Source organism: Scomber japonicus, chromosome 18, assembly GCF_027409825.1.
Source record: "Scomber japonicus isolate fScoJap1 chromosome 18, fScoJap1.pri, whole genome shotgun sequence".
NCBI lineage: Eukaryota > Metazoa > Chordata > Actinopteri > Scombriformes > Scombridae > Scomber > Scomber japonicus.
This window is the reverse complement of record NC_070595.1, coordinates 13,748,713-13,769,562: the sequence shown is the minus strand read 5'-3', so window position 1 is coordinate 13,769,562 and position 20,850 is coordinate 13,748,713. Positions and strand designations below refer to the sequence as shown.

General features: G+C 40.5%; 1 protein-coding gene across 1 annotated transcript in view; it reads left to right on the top strand.

Moving 5' to 3' along the window:
- Positions 1-20,850, top strand: part of cacna1aa (calcium channel, voltage-dependent, P/Q type, alpha 1A subunit, a) — a 77,768-nt gene that overhangs the window by 47,588 nt on the left and 9,330 nt on the right. The window contains exons 27-44 of the mRNA XM_053339072.1: positions 1,110-1,118; positions 2,918-3,017; positions 3,184-3,344; positions 3,569-3,709; positions 3,801-4,002; positions 4,140-4,304; positions 4,733-4,843; positions 6,391-6,474; positions 6,766-6,768; positions 9,740-9,856; positions 10,102-10,167; positions 10,469-10,566; positions 10,731-10,881; positions 11,022-11,149; positions 12,789-12,885; positions 17,332-17,437; positions 18,025-18,132; positions 19,157-19,260. Coding sequence (XP_053195047.1) covers positions 1,110-1,118; positions 2,918-3,017; positions 3,184-3,344; positions 3,569-3,709; positions 3,801-4,002; positions 4,140-4,304; positions 4,733-4,843; positions 6,391-6,474; positions 6,766-6,768; positions 9,740-9,856; positions 10,102-10,167; positions 10,469-10,566; positions 10,731-10,881; positions 11,022-11,149; positions 12,789-12,885; positions 17,332-17,437; positions 18,025-18,132; positions 19,157-19,260 — 1,951 coding nt within the window. The remainder of the gene's footprint in view (positions 1-1,109; positions 1,119-2,917; positions 3,018-3,183; positions 3,345-3,568; positions 3,710-3,800; positions 4,003-4,139; positions 4,305-4,732; positions 4,844-6,390; positions 6,475-6,765; positions 6,769-9,739; positions 9,857-10,101; positions 10,168-10,468; positions 10,567-10,730; positions 10,882-11,021; positions 11,150-12,788; positions 12,886-17,331; positions 17,438-18,024; positions 18,133-19,156; positions 19,261-20,850) is intronic.

Sequence of the window (20,850 nt, the reverse complement as noted above, 5' to 3'; positions counted from 1 at the left end):
ACAGAAAAATTGCACAGCACATAATTATACCATGTTTACATTAATATTAAAAAAAAAACATATTGACAGGCAAGTCTGGTCCATGCTGCTCATGAACATATGATACACTCTCACAAAACCATCAGTTTAGCCAGTTCAACCAATAAAGTCTGATTATACTACGATAGGGGTTAACAACACTAATGGCCGATGGGGAGATTCGAAGCAGTCAGGGGAGACTCATACACATCCAGATAGGGCCGTCATTCAATTGGTGGAAATCAAACGGCACTCCAGATAGGCTCAGCAGTCTCATTGGAGATGTTTATCGCTCTTTTAATCTAATTAGTCTGGTCTGAGGGCTGCTAGTGTCTTGGACCGCATGTGCCACACTGCACATTTCTGCAGCAGGACTGAGCTTTATGTCCAGACAGGCACTTGTGTGATGTCTTACAGAGTTTGGCTAGTTTAATGCAATATGTTGACATTTTGAGATACTGTAATCTTTGTTCTAATGGACATGGTGTTTTTAAATAAGTTTATGTGTGGGCACAATGGTCTTTCAGTTCAAACTGAAAAAAAGGCATTTTTAGGAGTCCAATTGTAGTCAGTAGTAATTTATGCACTGACATATAACTGAAGGTTTCAGCTAATTGATTACAGCTCATTTGAAGATTTTAGTGCAATGTGGCAAAGGCTCAACATATTTCATAATGTAGTTAGGGCACAGCAATCTGAGGACCAACTTTAAAGTTAAACTAGATTTGGAAGATTTTGGTGGTGATTTGGATACAATGTATTAACATTATAATGCACTTAAGCAATTAATATTAATTTGATTGAAGTGGTGAAGACAGTTGTTTGGTGCTGTGTTTTAGTTGCACTTTTTATCTAAATTATGAGTATACATGTTAATTTGCATATGTGTGTTTAATCAGGTACTGGTAGTCTATGGGTGGGAGGGTTGATCTAACAAGAAGCAGGCCTTGTGTTCTTCTTTTCTCTCTGTCTCTCATATGGATGTTTTCCCCGAAATCTCTCTTTCTCTGTGTCCCATTCTGTTTCTTTCTCCTCCCTTTGTCTTGCTGTCTCTCACTCCTTTCTCATCTCTCCGTCTGGACCATCAGGAGCGGCGGCGGGTAAAGTTCTCTTTCTTTAACCTCTTCCTTTCTTCTTCTGCACTCTCTGTGCCTGTTCTTCTGGTCACACATCTGTTTCCTTTTCGTCCACCCTTCATCACTGCTGACTTCTGTACTTGTCTGTCCTTCTCTGTTTCCATTGTTCACCATGGAAGAGCTCTAACTGAAACACAACTAAACCTCAAGTTGCATCAAGTCTTCAACTGATTCACTCAAAAAACATTTGATGTTTTATTTATTATTAATTACATGTGAATCACAAGTAGGCCTAAATCAGAAAGTCCCCATACGGAAATGACAATTAGGTTTATCTTTCAACACACACCCATACACATGTGCACACATGTACACACAAAATCTACATGCACACAACCACCAGCAGTCTACCATCTGCTATAACAGCTGTAAGACACATGCAGCTGTTATACAGATGCCTTCTCCCCTAAGGACCACTATCAATGACTTTTTGCCTTTAACCTGTTCACCCTGACCTTTATACTGGATATGTGTGGAATTCAGAAAAATCAGGCTCAGTAGTTAAAACCATTGTCATTTTTCTAGATGCTGAGAAGTTAGCCAGTTATTTCAGAAGCAGGTTTATTATTTTTCTGCTAGCCAGCTTTTAGTATCTGTTTAGTACTATATTCTTTAGATTATCTTTATATATTTAGTTTAAATATATAAACTAAGTTTGTTAACTAACCGACTCACTTGTAGTTTTAGCTTTTTGAAAAGCATTCAGTGCAACTGAAACAAAAGGTTTAGGTTATTTTTTAGACATGCAAGTGTTTAAAAGAAAGAGGTTTGGCTCAGCATTTCATCAAGAAATGCTCGCAAAAATATCTTTGTCTTTGCCAGAAGGCCTACAAGACAAGATTCCATGCTGTTTGAACAATGCTGTGAAACTAGCCTATCCTAGTGGTAGTTTGGAGTTTATAGTAATCGAGCCATCAAAAGAGAGAGTTTGACTGTCCATTCACGTTTTTTACCACTTTTTGACACATATTGATACTTCCTAATTGTAACTGTATATGTTTAAAGCTTAAGGAGTTATTTTTTTCCTTTTTAAGTATCTTAATGGGGGACATTTCCAAGCTGTCAATATGGTATATAATGTATGTTATACAGGAGAGCATTTAACTGTACCCAATACCACTCTAACAAGGCTTCTGTTAGTCAGCTGCTAACAGAACATATGGGGTTGTTTATGTCTCACTGACACCACGACTAAACTCTCTCTGCAAATGTCTCTGTGTAGAATAGAGTTCTCCGTCACTCAAACTGCTGCTTAGCAGAAGAAATATTGCAGCATGGATAGCAAGGTTTCAATGCAGCATGATTATGTATCACCATTAGCTGGGCATGTGCAAGCCAAGGCTTAAGTTGTCTTTGTAAAGCATTGAAATACATTGCAGTGTATTAAACGTTTAATAGTGTAGCGACGAGATAGCATTCGGACAGGAATGATATCAGTTGTTCCCATAGCATGCACTGTAGTTGTAAAGTACCACCTAACTTTAGCATGGTGCTACGATGCTATCCCCACACTCAGAAAAAAAGACTAAAGTGTAATATGATAGCAATGCTGCATGTGTTGCTATGTATTTAACCCAGACGCAGTTACTCATTTTGAGTTAACTCGGACACAAATACCATTAAGGAATGGCTGCCCACTGCCATTTTGGAAACAAGAAGACTAAGCCTGTCATATCCCAGTGAAGTTGCTGACTCTCCTAATTGTGTGTATGTATGTGCGTGTGTATGTATGCGTGTGTGTGTGTGCGTATGTGCACGTACAGGGGGAGCAGTAAGGGAAAAGACCTCAGCACCATCAAGTCTCTGAGGGTACTGAGAGTGTTGCGACCTTTGAAGACTATAAAGCGTCTTCCCAAACTGAAGGTATGTTTATGTTGAAAATGTTTGACCAGATATCCAGATATATTTATTTTTATGTCTCTTTATTTTTAATGCAAATCTGCACATACACAAATAATCTAAAGCCTACATGCTTCTTTCATATAATAACTGCCATCTCACCTTCTGCCACCCTTCTCTTGATCCTCAGGCCGTGTTTGACTGTGTGGTGAACTCTCTAAAGAATGTGCTCAACATCCTGATTGTGTACTTACTCTTCATGTTCATCTTCGCTGTGGTGGCTGTGCAGCTCTTCAAGGGGCGCTTCTTTTACTGCACTGATGAATCTAAAGAGTTTGAGCGCGATTGCAGGTCAGAACATACAATTTGTGCTAACTTACTATGACTGGTGAGAATGTTTTGGCCTGTCTTAGTATTAGGATGTGCCCCTTCATGCATAGCAATTGCCTCATATGGTTTTAGAACAGTTTAATTTTGTTCTGCCTTTTTTGCGTCTTCTGTATCTACTAAGAAACACAAATGTAGCGAAGTGTCCCCCTTATGCATGTGTTGACAATGTGGTATGTGTATTTCAGGGGCGAGTACCTAGTCTATGAACGTGATAACGAAGTTAAGGCGCAGAAGCGGGAGTGGAAGAAGTACGATTTTCACTACGACAATGTGGCTTGGGCCCTTCTTACCCTCTTCACCGTATCTACCGGAGAGGGGTGGCCGCAGTGAGTATACACACTGTCCTACACGCATGCAGCATACATGCTTTCTGACAACATTTAACGTCCCCCCTATTCCACCTATCTTCTTTTTCAGGGTGCTGAAACATTCAGTGGATGCGACTTATGAGAATCAGGGCCCGAGCCCCGGATACAGGATGGAAATGTCCATCTTTTACGTGGTGTACTTCGTTGTCTTCCCCTTCTTCTTCGTCAACATCTTCGTAGCTCTCATCATCATCACCTTCCAAGAGCAGGGAGACAAGATGATGGAGGATTATAGTTTAGAAAAGAATGAGGTGAGGAATGATTAAACGAGTGAAGGAGGCTGGAAATTCAGAGTATTGGGAGTGTGTCTGTAAGAAGGGTAGAAAAGAAGGGAATAGATGGATGAAAGAGGGGAGATCATGGCATCTTTTTTTGTTTTCTTTTGCAGAGAGCCTGCATAGACTTTGCCATTAATGCCAGGCCTCTGACCCGCCACATGCCCCAGAACAAGCTGAGCTTTCAATACAGAATGTGGGAGTTTGTGGTGTCGCCGCCGTTTGAGTACACTATCATGGCAATGATCGCGCTCAACACGGTTGTACTGATGATGAAGGTAAAAGTCTACATTCTACAAACATAGAAACAGTAATGCTCATATAAACATAAACACACATTAACAAACCATTGACTTTGGTTTCTGAAGTCAGCATCTCTCTATTGTTGTACTTTTATCTCTTGCTGTCTCACTCTCAGTTACAAAACATAAAAACTCATTAAGTTGGATTGATTCAGATGTTGCTATTTCTTGTGATGAACAGATTTTAATGAATATGTCTGACTCTCCGCTGGATGAGTTGTTTGTCTCTTTACATGTCTTTACACTCGCCCCTTGTTTCTGTCCCTGCTGGTCTGTGTGTGTGTGTTTGTGTTTGTGTGTGTGTTTGTGTTTGTGTTTGTGTTCTTGTGTCGTGTTTGTGTATATGGCAATCCATTCTGTCAAATGTGTGCATGTGTGCGCTGCCTGGGTGTGTTTGTTTATAGTACGACGGAGCTTCTGAGACTTATGAAGCTGTGTTAGCCAACCTGAACATAGTGTTTACATCCCTCTTCTCCATGGAGTGTGTACTCAAGATCATCGCCTTTGGAGTGCTGGTGAGTGTGTGTGTGTGTGGGGGGGGGGGGGGGGGGGGGGGGTTCTCTGTGGTGGGTATATATTGCCAGTGTATGACCGAACTGTCTACTTGATATCCATCTTGTAAAACTGTTCAATGTTAAGTTGTTGGGTGATTATATCCTTAAAGTTGTAAAGGTGTTTAAAGCAAGACTAAGCAGACTCATGCCTGATAACCACAAATAGCAAGCTGAAAATGATGATGAAATACTACCTAGCTTCATAGGGTTCATCCCAACCTTTGTGGTTATTTTGTTATATATGTGTATATATACACATTGTCTGTCTTGCATTGTTGCTCACATATTTTAAGAAGCTGTGGGGGGATGGTAAGCTAGAGAGTAGAGACATACCATTATAGGTAAAAAAAAAAGAAAACTGCCAGAAGTCAGCAGTAAAGTGTGCAGTCATCTGAACTGCAGAGGAATGGGAGGTAGGCGGTGAGAGAGGGGGGAAGGAAATTGATGGAGGAAATAGTTTCGGGATAAATGCTTGGAGAGAGAGGGAGAACAGTAATAATTAGGGGAATGAGAATGAATGACAGCTAGGCGGTAAAAAGAGAAGCTAAGATTACGGAGAGGGTGGAGATTAAGCGTTATAGCACTTGAATCTGCGAGAGTGCACTCAAACACTCCAGAAACACACAGTGCTCTCTGACACACACACTGTATTTGTACAATGGTACGCACAAATAACACAGGGACTGGGTGGTGTCTGTGTGTGTCAAGGTGGTTTATTTTAATAGCCTCCTCCTTTGTTCATTCTCTGTCCCTCCACTTGTCTAATGCACAGTTTGGCTGCAGGCAATATGTGGGAGAGCAAAAAGAAGCAGACATCCCTCATCAGCATTTGTGCTCACTATCCCATAGTTTTTTCTCTTTGGAAGTAAAAAGATTAAGAAAGCTATAAGAGAACTTTTATGAAAGTATGAGTTTGTGTGGGGTTTTGGGTTATGATATACAGTAAGTGACATTTGATGGCTGGTGTAGTCCTCTGATGCAGTACAATTTGTCCCCAACTTGTCTGCTGGAATTCATCCAGCAATGCCGTCCCTGATGGTCCATTGGTCTCATCTGATTTCTTTCCTGTCCCTGTCCAACACTGACATATCTTTTTTATTCCTCTTTCTTGTTCTCTTTCTGTTCTGTCATTCTCTCTGCCAACCCAACCCCAACCCCCCCCCCCCCCCCCCCCCCCAACCCCACCCCTCGCCCCACTCTTTACCTTTTATTCCTTTCATAACTTTCTATTCAAATGTTGTCCATCTTTGCTTTATATATTTTTCTTTGCTCATTTATATCTGTCTTAAATTTGCCCATTCTTTCTTTTATTAATTTTTCCTATTTCCTTTGTCTACTTCCCTGTCTACATCTACGTTCTTCTGCATTTTGCTGTCTCACTCTCATCGTGTTGCCTCGTAACCCTCTTCCTTTTTCCACCTGCTTGTGTCTTCTCCTCCTTTCCTCCTTTGCCCTATTTCTCTTCTATTTCTTCTCTTTGTTTGTCTCCCTCTTTGTCCTGTTCTCAGAATTATTTCAAAGATGCCTGGAATATTTTTGACTGTGTGACAGTTCTGGGCAGCATTACTGACATTCTGGTCACTGAGCTTGGGGTAAGTAGCAGGATCTGATACGTGTGTACTGACTTGAAACAGTAGCTGCCGATACATGACATTGTATTTGCAGCGTTTGTTTAGTGTATGTTTGTTGAGCCATTATGAATATTTGTTAGCTAAGCTTCAGCATGTGTCCATAGGCTTGCACATCTGTCACATTATCTAAAAAAAACATACAGTAGACAAGACAAGGAGTTAGGGGAGAGCATGAGTTAGAGGCCACTGTTAAGTCTTGCATTGCTCAGTCATGCATGAATGACTCTTGAAAGTCTTATATAATTGCCCCAGATGGTGGGACGACGAGAGACCAGTAGACTGTTAGCCAGCAGTAAGCCACTGACAGCAAGGCAGGAATCATGTTGGTGCTCTGTAGTGAGCTAGCTTCTCCAAACAACCAAATAACCAATGAAATGATCAGGTTGCAGCACAGGAGGGCAATAGCATTTGAATTTGAGACATCTGTAAGTAACTACAGCTGGTGTTTCCTTGAAGGCCCATCAGACATCTGACCATTGAACAAACAATAAAAGCAACTGGACTAAAAAAAAACAAAACACCTGACTGATAATGATTCATTATGGGTTTAGTTTAATTTATGTTTAAGTTTACAATCCCACTTAGCTGGTTTAGGTGTTCTTTTAGTCCAAAATTAGGCCTCCAATAGTGCAGCACAAGGTTGCTTTACATCAACAACAGAAAGCACTAGAAAGGGCAAAATGAAACAAACTGAGAAACTTAATGACAAAGGTTTTTATTTGCCAGACCGAGGTAGCAAATATGTTGACTAGTCTTTATGTTTGTGTGCATATATCATGTTTGTATGAGTGTTTGCATATATCTTGGGGCAGTGTCACTTTAATTCTTAAGGTGTTTCAGACACAACATTGGTTTGTGGTGGTGTTGCATACCAAGTCAATGGGAAGACTTGAGTGGGTGCAATTTGACACAATCTTCTTAAGGTGTTGGTTGTTTAAAAGCAAATTATCTGCAAAAATAGAACATTTGCATCGCCTCCTGTCTGAGCACACCTTAAGAGTTCCCTTAATGTACTGAACATATATACAGGATTACGGGTAGACCTGGTAGGAATGGAAGACAAACCACATTTAATCAAGTATCATCCTCCTTGGATAGCTTTAATCCAAAGCATTTCAAAATAGTATATCTAAGAATGTCAGACTCAGATTTACAGGAGCTATTTGCTATTTCCTATTTATGCAGTATTTTCTCACAGTGCACTGTAACCTAACAGTTCTGTCTGAGGAAGCAAATGATACCAATGACTCAAGCATTACATTTACCAGCCAGATTAATACTAATCTTTCAGTGACTGGTTGGTCTGTATATTACACATTATACATTCATGTGTATTGTCTTGGTCCTTGGTATTCCTGCTGTGTGGATGTACAAACTCTGCAGACAGAATCCTGCTGCTGTATTAACGTGTTTCTGTAATGACTATTGATTTTTTTCTTGTTTTTTATCTTTTTACATGCTTTCTTTAAATCGTCCACAAACTTAACGACGATCTACTGTAATCTACTCCGCCCCGCCCCCCTTCTCCCCCCAACACCTACTACTTCCTGTGATTCCGTCCAATCAAAATGCACTATGAATCCTCTGTGTCCACCCATGACAACTGGCTTGGTCAAACTCTCTGGTTGTTCTTCGAACCAACCAAAAATCCAAAAATTTGCTGCTATAAACCATATGTCTGCAACATCCACATGTAGATGGTTTGTAATTTTTTGGAGATCTTATTTTACTGCATCTGTTTTAACTGCATCCCAGCCAGTGTTGTTGAAATGTGCATGTTTTGCTTGACCCCCACTACCCAGAATCCTCTAATTAAAGTGAGCTCTAAATTTGCAACATTTTAATTGGTTGCCAAGTCTACTAGCCCCTCTACCAGTCACTGTATCACTTTCTATATTTTATTCAGTCATAAATCCTACCAATACTTTATATCCTTTACTAAGAACTAGGGTTCAGTTTGTAAAGGATTGGACTGTATAAACTGGAATAGATTGCTACATCTCTCCTTTAAGATTAGCATTCATTGAATGCACAGACATACACGCATACACATAGACATATACATACGCATCCACACCCACACATATGACAGTGACTGGGGGAGTGTTTCCAGTAACAGCGACAGAGTGAGTCTAAAGCTTTGCCTGTGGCAGAGAGAACAAATGATGCATGCTGCCCCTTGCATGTCTTTGGCAGGAACCCTTATTTTCACAACTCTCTCACACACACACACACACACACACACACACACACACACACACACACACAAACGCATACACACACATACTCACACACATAAGTGTTTTATACATGCTGTATTGTAGGTGGAATCTGCATGTGCCTGCTGCCACTCCCTTTTGAGTACTTAAAGTCTCAAACTGCAATCTTGTGTTCTTTACTGTGGTAAATGGTTGAAGGGTTAGGGTTTTATATTACAGATTTTTTTATTTATTTATGTACAAATGTCTCACGCCCCCATTTGATATACCATATGTAATCATAATATTAAGGCTGAGAATAAATTAATCATAATACACTCCCCTTAGATATAATGACCTTAGTTGTCCTTCAACCATTCTCTTGTTCTTATTTGACTGTGACATCACAACAGTATGTCACATGACTTTGGCAGCCAATCCTATTTATCCTATTTGATGGTGCATAAGCTGCCATCTTCTGTACTGCTTTGTCTTGTATTAGTGCACATCTGCATGCTGTGGACTTGCTTCATTTAAAATATTGTATGTTTTGCCTTGAGAGAATTAGTGCATTTGGTTGTCTTTCCAAGAAAACGTCCTGACGTCCCTGCACTCTAACTACTCACCACTCCTACCACAATGACTACTACGTAACTCAATTTGGATGAAACTAGTTAGATTTGGATGATTTCCTTCCCCCCCTTGTGTTGTTTTGTTTGGTTAATGAAAAGCTTGTTGGAGCCTTGCTGTTTTCAGTTTGGTTTGCTTTGACTTGTTTGGCTCCTGGTTCTTTCATTTGTATTAAGTTTGAATCTCCTTCAGTTTGGGTTTGACTGTTTTTTCCTATAATTTTTTTTAATGTTTTGGTTGTGTCAGGAAAATTGCTTGCACACTTTGCCCTAAAACTATTCTCCCTTTATTCCAACCCCAAATCCCTCTATCCTCCCTCTTTCACCTGTCTCCATTGTTTCTTTTCTTTTCCAATCTTCTCTTATTCTCTCTCTGGTCATGTTGTGGCGGTACTATAGAATAATTTCATCAACCTAAGTTTCCTGAGGCTGTTCAGGGCAGCTCGTCTCATCAAGCTGCTGAGGCAGGGAGAAACCATCCGCATCTTGCTTTGGACCTTCGTTCAGTCCTTCAAGGTTTCCACCTAGTTATTTAAAATATCACATATACACACACAGACAGATATTATACACATTCACATGTATAAATTACAGACACATCCAATATTTACACTTTCTCATTAAAGTGAATGGGAAGTTGAGTCCAAACTTTTGACTTACTGTATATACACATAACAAATGCCCAGTTGCTATCTCACATATGTACACTGCGTTCACATGTATCAAACCTAATACCAGATGATTAATTTGTCTTTCCTCAGGCACTGCCTTATGTCTGCCTCCTCATTGCCATGCTGTTCTTCATCTACGCCATCATTGGGATGCAGGTGGGTGAGAGTCTCAACCTAAAGATTACTACAATGCTTCAGGGATACATTAAATGTATTTTACAGGATAATGATGATGAGCAGAGGGGTAAGGTAGAGAAGGAGAATGAGGATGGTGATAATGGTGCGTAGGGGGTAGAGGATTATCGTGAAAGTTGTGACTATGGGGTGTGTGTGGAAAAGCTGTCATAGTACTATTCCAAATCTGCAGCACTGCTTTAGTGAGACTGAACACCAAAAGGGGGACTGATGAACAATTACCGTCTAGTTTTCTGTGATAACACTGTGATTGTGTTCACAGCTGTTTGGGAATATTGCTATTGAAGAAGAGACAGAGAGTGCCATCAACCAGCACAACAACTTCAGGACCTTCATACAAGCACTCATGCTTCTTTTCAGGTGCCTATGTGTGAAGATGTGTGTGTGAATAGATCTGTATGGAGTATATATTCATTTGTTTGCACTGATATTTCCAAATAACCATCAGAAACAAACTTGTTACAGTTTTTTGCAAACTTTATTCTGGAAAAATCCTTCATACTATTATCTGTGTGTGTTTGTAGGAGTGCAACAGGAGAAGCCTGGCATGAGATCATGCTATCATGTCTGGGTGGTAAGGATTGCGACATCCTGTCAGGGAACACAGAACCCGAGTGTGGCAGCCAGTTTGCCTACCTCTACTTCGTCTCCTTCATCTTCTTCTGCTCATTCTTGGTGAGCACATTTCTTGATCCTGTACCATTCAAATGTATAAAACATATAAAATATGGGCTGTATGTTGCATACATGTGGAAACATGTGAAACAACTTGTGTGTGTGTGTGTGTGTGTGTGTTCATGTGCATACATGTGTAGATGCTGAACCTGTTTGTAGCCGTCATCATGGACAACTTTGAATACCTGACTAGAGATTCTTCCATACTGGGACCTCACCACCTGGATGAGTATGTCAGGATATGGGCCGAGTATGATCCTGCTGCCTGGTGAGTGGTAAAGTGTGTGCGCCACACACACGCATACACATACATTAATATATGTAGTAATTTTGACTTACTCATATTGTTAATCTTCTCATATTTTGATGGTGTTTGCTTTAGCAGCCCATGTAAAATCACATAGACACTACTTCAGATGTCACACTCAGACACATCAATTATTGTATGTTTCTTGTGCTTGTTTTAATATGCTTGTTTACGCAGAGCAAGGCCCAAGCAATGAAAGCAGTAACTTCTCAACAATGCCACAACTGTTTGTTTTTTATTTGTGTAAAACCACAGCATAAGGTATTTTAAATGGTGTAGAAAACACAGAAAGTAAACAAACTGCAAGTGTCAACATGTTATTAGAACATCATTTGCTAGCAACAGCTGCAAGAGGGTTGTAACGGACCTGAGTATAACCTCATCTGGTTATCTCACTCACACCGCACAACCCCTCCTTCTTCCTCAGCTCCCTCCCCTTTTCTATAAAGTGTCCTAAAATATCCTCCCACCCCTTCTCAAACCTTCTCCCACTTCTGGAATCTGCATATCGCCAAAAACTTAATATGGCAAAGTCTACACTTTGAGCAAAACCTCCCCTGTCTGACTCTGTAGTGTAAATGTTTACTGTAGACATGCCAAGTTTCATGGTATCTGTATTCCAGTGGTCGTGTGTTGGCCTCATGCTGTCCTGTAGACTGCACCTAGACTACTTTTTAAACAGGGGAAAATGGGAAAGAAAGGGAAAGGAAAAAGAAAAGACAATGAATGGGAAAGCAATGATAAGTTTTACAGGAAACATAACTGAGGGACAAATTCTTCATTGGAAAATTGAAAGACATTTTAAATAGTTAGCGTTCTATGGTATGTATGCCTTGGAAGTCTATATAGACATTTTAGAAATGTATAAAATGTATATCTACATCTTCACACCTCTTAACTCTTAACTATAAATGTGGTGTATATTGAGAGAAAAGTGTTTAAAACTAACATGCTGTTTTTAAACTACAACCTTACTGACTTACTTATCAGATGGACACCACTGCACCGGAAACAAAGACACATGACTAACATTGAACACATATTTAAAAGGGAGGGGATCTGAACACCACAAGCTGCTATTAAGCAGTTAGCTGTTTACCCACCACCATGCTTTTCTACTCAGTTAGCATTTCCTTAATTACATCGTGCACACATCCAGTTAGTGGTTTAACTGGAGAAGAGAAGGAAAGGAGTGTTGGACTGAATGAAGAGGAAAAAAAAACAGTGAATGAAGAAGACTTGTGAAACTGTATTGGCAGTGCTAAGGACCACATTTAACAATGTGCTGCATGCAGTAAAGTGTTGTGTCTACTAATTGTGCGTGTGTGCGTGCGTGTGTGTGTGTGTGAGAGTGCGTGCGTGTTTGAGATCATGTTTGGGTGTAGAGTGTGTATAAATGCAGTGTGGTGCAGATGTGTCTAAATAGTCTGTTATTTACAGTAAACATATTGTAAAGTATTATCAGATACTGTGTACTTGTCAATCTTGTGATTTTGTGCTCTTCCTCCTAATGTTCTCTCTTTCTGGATGTGTGTGTGTGTGTGTGTCTTTTCCTGTGTGTAAGTGTGTGTTTCTTAACCCTCATGTATTCTTCTTGCAGCGGGCGCATTCATTATAAGGACATGTACAGTTTATTACGAGTTATCGACCCGCCTCTCGGCTTAGGCAAGAAATGCCCCCATAGGGTGGCCTGCAAGGTTTGACTTCCATTCAAACAAAACCTCTCAACCACACTTGCTAGCCACAGCATCCAGGAATGGAGTGAATGCCGCTTTATTTCTTTTTTTCTTTTTCATCTCTATTTTACAACTTCTTTTCCACCATTATCGACTTGCATTCTGAAATGCTGAGAGAATGTGCGGGACAATGCAGACACCCAGAGAAGCATGTGAAATGCACTAAGTGAAATGAAAAAAAAAAAAATCCACTTTAAAACATATATTACATTGTAAAATAAATCATTGTTTTTTCAATGAATATTATTATTATTATTATTTATTTTTTTGTTCTTTTTTTCTTTTTGCTTGCTGTGGAGCCATTGCTATAATGTAGCAAGCTACGGTTGCCCACTGTAGTGTTGCATTGTTCTTGGTTTTTGGGGGTTGGGGGAAAGACAGAAACTGCATTGACATCCCTTCCTCTTCCTCCCCTCTTCCTCATCTGAGCAGGAGCAGCTTGGTGCCTGCTGTCAAGCTCTGCCCTGCTCTTCTAGGAAAACACACATGCACACACACACAAACACACACACACACACACACACACACACACACACACTTCCAGCATATATATATACCTTTGTCCTGCTTGTACAGAATTGTCTTCTGATGCTTAAAGAGATAATTTACCCCCTTTCTTTTTTTTGACATGACAAACTCTGAGAGTACTGTAGCTTATAGAAAAGCCGCACAGTCAAAGTCTCTCTCTAAATTAGACCAATAACCTTGTCTTTTTTGTTGTTTTGTTCTTTTACTTTGTTTTGGTCTTTTTTTCCCTCTTTCTCCCCTTTTCACTCTCTTTCTGACACTGATTCACTTCTTTCTTTTCAAGTCTACACATTAATCAACCGTCGCCCCTCCCACTCCCTCTAAATCTTTCTCAATATCTCTATCTCTCCCTTTTTTTGTGCTTTGTTTAACGGGGTGGTGGCACTGGCTGATGATGCAGTGGCAGGATCAGTTGCAGGGAAATGTATGACATGCTGAGGCACATGTGTCCTCCACTAGGCCTCGGGAAAAGGTGTCCAGCACGGGTGGCCTACAAGGTCAGAAAGGATCTCACCTTCACCCAAGTCTCCTATGGGTGTTGGTTGGGGCTTGGGGGTGGGGGGGTGGGGTCCAGGAGGGAGGGGCCAGGGATTTAAGCGCTCAACGTGGTGTACCCTTTAGTGTTGTTGTTCCTTTGGTTCTGTTGTCTTTTTCTGTTTTCCTATTGTTGAAAGTGGGGGTGGGCTGATCGGTGTTGTGGCGTTGTGTGGTGGTGTGGGATTTGTGGGTGGAGGTAGCAAGACAATTAGGTTGAAGGGTTAGACAGGGGGTGTGTATCCACAGGAGGGGACGAATGGAGGGACCTTCTCAGCTCGTTTGCACCGTGTACAATGAACACACAAGCTCACTTCCATAAACATGCAAAAGCCATTCACATTATAATCAATAGTTTCATATCATTCTGCAAATAGATATGTTTATATATTAAAGAAATGATTTAAATGGCTAGTTACAAAAAAAATCATGAACAATATTAATGAATAAGACAAATATTTCATACATGTAGACGCTCCTCAACACACATACTCTAAGATGCATGCGTGTGCAGCAGGGCTTGGAAGGTCCGACAGACTTACGTCCTCTGACTCGTTCCGTCCTGTGGATGGGGCAATCATACAAAAACACATGCACACATATATACACACACACACACACACACACATACCCACACAAAGAATTAGGTCATATCAACCTACACATAGACAGTCTCTGTTATTTCTCATGGTAGAGAGAGCAGAAGGGCTTGTGTCAGTGATGTGTTTTCCTCAGAGAGCCTTTGGTTGCCATACAGAAGCAGTTCTTTATCTGTCACCCTTCATGTACCAGCTCCAAGCCCCCAAGCAGCCTTTTCTATCTGCAAGTCCAATCTTCTCTTTGTCCTTTGGTTCTGTCGTCAATGCAGTTCTATTCTGTTTCCAGCCCCCCCTTCATCTCTGCATAATGCTCCCCTCCCCACACATAAGCACTCCTTCACCTGCCTTCTGCATGGCCGATAATCACCACCACCATTCTTGTCTTTCATGTCAATAGCACGGATACACAATTTGTTATCAGAATAGATTTATTAAGAATGATAACAACAAATTTGCCTTCATATTACCATATGATCCTGTACCACCTCCTATGATCAATTGACAATCTCATGGCACATCATTGGCAGATCACTGTGAGCCTCATGGGGCAGCCGGCCAAACAGCCTGTAGGCACAGGAGATCACTCCATCACTAACCATTGCTTTATCCAACTCCCCTCTACTTCTCCAGAAGACTTGGGGCAAATAGTATTGATGTTTTACTGTGGTAATGCAACTGTTTTTAATATGAGTGCAATTTATGTGTCAAAGAAATTGTCAGTCAAGGAACGTATACCAAAGTAATTTTCATAGGCTACTTTGCTTTTGCCATCTAAAGTTAATGTCCAGTATGGGAATCTCTATTCATGATCCCCACCTGATTTGGATAGTAAAAAATAAAGATTGACTATTTGCCCCAGGTTTTTTGCACCTCCGGCTCTAATTTTCAATGAATCATGTCCTATTTTTTTTAACTCCACCATCCGTTTTTTAGATGCTCTATTTCTAACCTCATCATTTTGGTTTTACCCTTAAACATTTTTTCCTAAAAGCCTCCTCCCTGAACTAAAAGTTAAAACCTTAATCTCCCTGCTCAACAACCTAACATGCTTTTCATGCATGGTTTTGGCAACGCTTACATAACATCTTTATCTACCCTTTAAAAAAATGATTACTGGAATGATATTCCAGAAAACCACCATCCCTGCATTTATTCCTTACCTACCTCCCCCTACCAGTTTCCCTGAGCACCTTGCCAATGAGAGAAATCCTAACCCTTACCTTTGACCTCTCAAACAGTCCATAGAGCAATGACCCATCCAGCTCCACTGCTTTTAACCATTTGATCTTCTCTGTCCTGAAGAGAGACAGTCGAGCCTTCAGGCAGGACCGCTTTCTCACAGACACAGCCAACTAAGTGTGGTGATGTTTCTTTTTTTTTCCTTTGCATTGTTTTTTCTTTTTGTTAGTCTATTTTTGGTCACTCTTTCTTTTACATGCACCAGCTCCTGACCTATTGATTTTTTTTCTCTCTATCATTGCTTACCCTTAAGCTTCCCCTTTCAACTCTTATTATACCTATTTTCTGGCAGAATAAATATTTCTTTCACCTCATATTTTCTACATACACCTGGACTAAGTCATTACACATCTTTGTGCAAAAAAAAAACATGTCCATGGTGGCCATTTTGTTGTTTTCTTTTTTTTCTCCACAGAATGCTGCTCTCTCTCACCTATTAACCCTCTAAGTCTGTGCCCATTTTTCACACATTAGACATCAGATTTTGAGCGATAGAGCTATTTGCCCTATCTTTTCTTATTCCCTCCAATAACAGTCACGTTACAACAATTCACAAACTCATTTTAATGTTGCCAACAGAGGATGCTTTCTGTGTACGGCTGCGCAGCTGCTTGTCCTGTGAGGCATATTGCGTGTGCATTGCATGTTGCATGGGGGTGGGATGCGCAAGAAAAAGTTTTGGGGGAATTAAAGTTTTCAAAAAAAAAAAAAAGTTTTGATGGATGGATTAAAGGGGTGTGGGGAGAGGCATGATATGCTGCATGTCTGGGTTGTCGTCTTCAGTCACCAAACACACACAAACTTCACTCTGTCATCTGTGATTTGGTGTTTTTATTTTAAACCAACAAGACCTTTAAAGGATCAAACCAATAAATGAAAACCAAAATATTCCCCTTCCTTCAAGCAGTCCCTCAGTTTTTGGTTTATTGGTTTATCATCTGGTCTCTGTTGTTTTTTTTACTGTGAACCTCCAATCCCCATGGAGGAGCTCTGGATAATGGTAGCAGCTGCTTAGCTTGCATTCCTATTCCTTCATTTAAGGCTCAAGATTGCCAGTTTAACCAACCTGTGAGGTCTTCTGGATGTCAAGAAACATAAATACAACATAAATCATAAAACCCTAACACAATGGTTATGAAATCAGTGAATTCATGAGTTGAGGGACAAATCTGATGTGAGCATTAATTACTTTGGCACTCACAGGTTCTCTCATATCACATAACAGATTCAAAGCTGTGAATGCCTACATATCACTGCAGCACTGAAAAATCAAGTGTGCTAAATTTGAAACTCAAGCTGAGTCTGAGCCATTTTTTACAGGGAGAACGACAGAGCCAGAGCCTGCTACAGATGCTATGCACAGCTCCTTTACCCCCAACCCTACCCTTCACCCTGATCCCCCTCCCTTTGCTACCCCTCCCCCTTGTCACCTGGAGGTTCAGCGTACATTTCAGCCTCGCTTGCTTCCTGATTTTCTCACTACTCACCCTGATTGGCTCTCCCACAGAGACTACTCCGTATGGATCTGCCTGTGGCTGACGATAACACAGTCCACTTTAACTCCACTCTCATGGCCTTGATCCGCACAGCGCTGGATATCAAGATCGCCAAGGGTGCGGAAGGTTTGGAATCCCTCTTACCTTCTTTGGTTCAATTTTCACATGCTTTTCTCTGCTTTTTTTTGTATCCTCCCGTAGTGCAGCGCTATCCACTATTTCTGTCCTGTGAACCCAGGAACCTTCGGCCCTTCCTGATGCTTCTCCTTCTGTAGCTTAAGTACAGTGTGCTTTCTATGCCAGTAGAGGCTGTGTGTAGTGTATTGCTAATATGCATATGAGGCTGAAGTTTTACATGATGTGGAATCGAAATTCGGTCACTTCATCTAAAAAAAAAAAAACTGTATCATGTGTGTACAGTTTGAATGCAATTATGTTCAAAGCTAAATGCTTTATAATAGTATTTCCTTAGTAACTAATTAAAATGTGTTTTTTCTGTCTTTGTTTTCCTGTTTGTATGTCTCTTATACCTTTTTTCTCGTATCGTATTAATGGGTATGAATGTGCATGTCTTTTTGTATGAGTGAATGTCTCTGTGTGCATGCTCATACTCATACATATATAAATGTATGTGTGTCCTTGTACTTCGGCATGCGTGTCTGTCTGTCTATATATGTGTGCATGTGTTTGTTGAACCCGTCTAGGTGGTATTGACAAGCACCAGATGGATGCAGAACTGAGGAAAGAGATGATGGCGATCTGGCCCAATCTTTCCCAGAAGACTCTGGATTTGCTGGTTACACCGCATAAGTGTAAGTTACAGAGTGTGGGTGCAGGCGCAGCAATGTGGCATGGATGCGGCCACCCTGTGCCACCCAGTGCTCCAACGTTGTTTTCTCTTCACGTCACCTGAGGACCGCTTCTTTCAGCCAGTCTCTGTCGCTGCTGCACCCTCTGATACAGCTGGCACATCACCCCCACACACACCCATACTCACATTACCAAACATCCATAACGACATAACTAAGTGAACATGAAGAAACACTCACAGAATGAACACACAATACCCTACTGTTTAAACCACACTCACCAGAATAGACCACCACCAGTCCCACACTCCAATACTTCTCCACCTCTCTGTGCCTGAGATCAGTGGGTGCCTCACTATAGATCAACTCTCTATAGACGTCTTTTCACTCCAGGGGCAGTCAGCTCTGTACACAAGATGGCTGGCTGTGCTTGAAAGAAAATATTGTATATCTTCCACCATAGTATTAATTACACTGAGAACAAAATGCACAGGTGCCAAAGCATGAGGTGCATAACTGTGGCTGCTTTTGTTTGTGCAATGCATGAGCTTTATTATCCGAATAGCCAAGAGTGAAGAAATTGATTATGTATTTAGCATCACATTTGCAACCAAATCCAAAGAAGTCGGTGCCACTCTGAACTTGATGTCACAGATTTTATTTGATTTATTTTAGTTTATTTTTTAATGATTTGGTCACTTAAAATTTGGTTAATTCTTCTTATTCTTATTCTTACAATCACGATTGATCAAAACATTCATTATGATGAATGCTTTGATCACAATATTTTACCTGTGATAAATGTTAGTGCTACATAAAGTTACAAAAACAAAATTAAGATACTGTAAAAAAAAAAAAAAAAATCTGTTTGTGAAAAGACTATTTGCTCAATGTTCATGAGTGTGTGAGATGTGTGTGAGAGTGCAAGTATTGTTTGTGTGCATGCCTCACCCCTTTCTACCATTCCTTGCGCTCAGGGTCCATACCAAAGGGTCTAATCTTGCAGGGTAACTTGTCATTCTCTCAGCAGCCACAGACCTGACAGTGGGGAAAATCTACGCTGCCATGATGATCATGGAGTACTACCGCCAGAGCAAGATCAAACGATCGCAGGCTCTCCGGGATGAGCAGGTAATGCTGTCTCTAGGAAAGAAAACACGCTGCTCTACCTGCACAGGCCTGTAGAGTTAAAGGCAGACTGACGAACCGAAATCAAGGCTGCAGGGCTGTGGACCCGTTTCATACAAGCGTGGGCTGTGACAACCTTGGTCTTCTAGATCAAGGGTTCAAATAACCTGTGAATGAGTCCTTATGCAGTCACCTAAAAGGGTATACAGAGGTTTATAACAGTCTATTGGAATCCAATTCAATAACTCTCCATCAGATACTACCTTTGTGAAGCTTCTAATACTCATTTTTTTTCTTTTTTTTGAGGCTTCAAGGAAGCATTCAAGTCTGTCAGTATTTTTAGACTATAAAGTAGTCTTGTTGTATTGAATTTCATTTTATTATATGGTATACATTATATTTTCTTTATGATATAGAGCACATTTGTATGTTAATGGCCATCTCTACCCAGTGCTCCCTATCTAACAGCAATAACAGTGCTGCCATCTGCTGGGCAAAGCTTGTTACTTCATGCTTGTCATTTAAGCAATATATGGCAGAAAAAGTGCAAACATAATTCATATGGCTATTTATTTTAGTTTTCAGTACATTTAAAGTGCCAATGCTAACTGACTAACTTGATTCCAACATGATTAATACTTTTTTATGTCAGAGACTGCCGGGTTTGGTTGTGTTGTCATAGCCCGTCATGAGAACCTTCATAATGGCTTCTCCTGCTGAGCTTGATTCTGAGTCAACTGTGCTCTGCTTGGAAAGATACTCTACCTCCTCTCCCCCATCACCCATGCTTGTAACCTTGCACTGTTAATATTACATTAAAATATACACTGCACCCTATTCTTCACTTAGCACAATGTCCATTATCAAAGCAGCGATAACTTCTCAGTCATCTGTCACACTATTGTCACTGCATTTCATCTCAAGTGATGGAAATCATATGATATATTAATATAAATTAAATGTAATGGTCCATAAACATGTCTATGCAGCCATCAACATTTGCATGAGAGTTGCATGCATCTGAGGTCACACACCAGTCATATTTTTCACTGCACCAGTTAAATTCTCTCAAACGCCAGCAAACCTCCTTCACCTTCTTTTTGCATTCTCATGACTGCTTTTCCCCTCTCCTTTCTCTACAATCCTCTGGTCACACACTGGGCTCCACATTTTTTTTTCACTTGCTTTGTCCCTTCACTCCCTCAATTCATACATTATCTCCACAACCTCCTCCTTCTGCTCCACCTGTCACACTGTAGGCCGCTACCTGTTTTACTTGGGCAGCAGGACGTTGCTACCATATGTCACAAATACACCAAGTGAGAGTCCTCTGCAGTGTTTCTTGATCCAAAAATGTCATTAGTACCAGCACACAACAATCTGAACATGATTCATTGTGCTTTATATTTTGCACACAGCTTTGGATGGATCAGTTGTATTCAGTGATTTCAACACATATAAAAGAGGTTTATCATGCTTTGGATTTGAATAAAAACCACAAAGAATTACTTGTTTTAAAATCACAAAACTCAAAAAGTGGATGATTTGAATGTGAAAGAGGAGATAATATGCTTTGAATTTTTTTAATTGGTG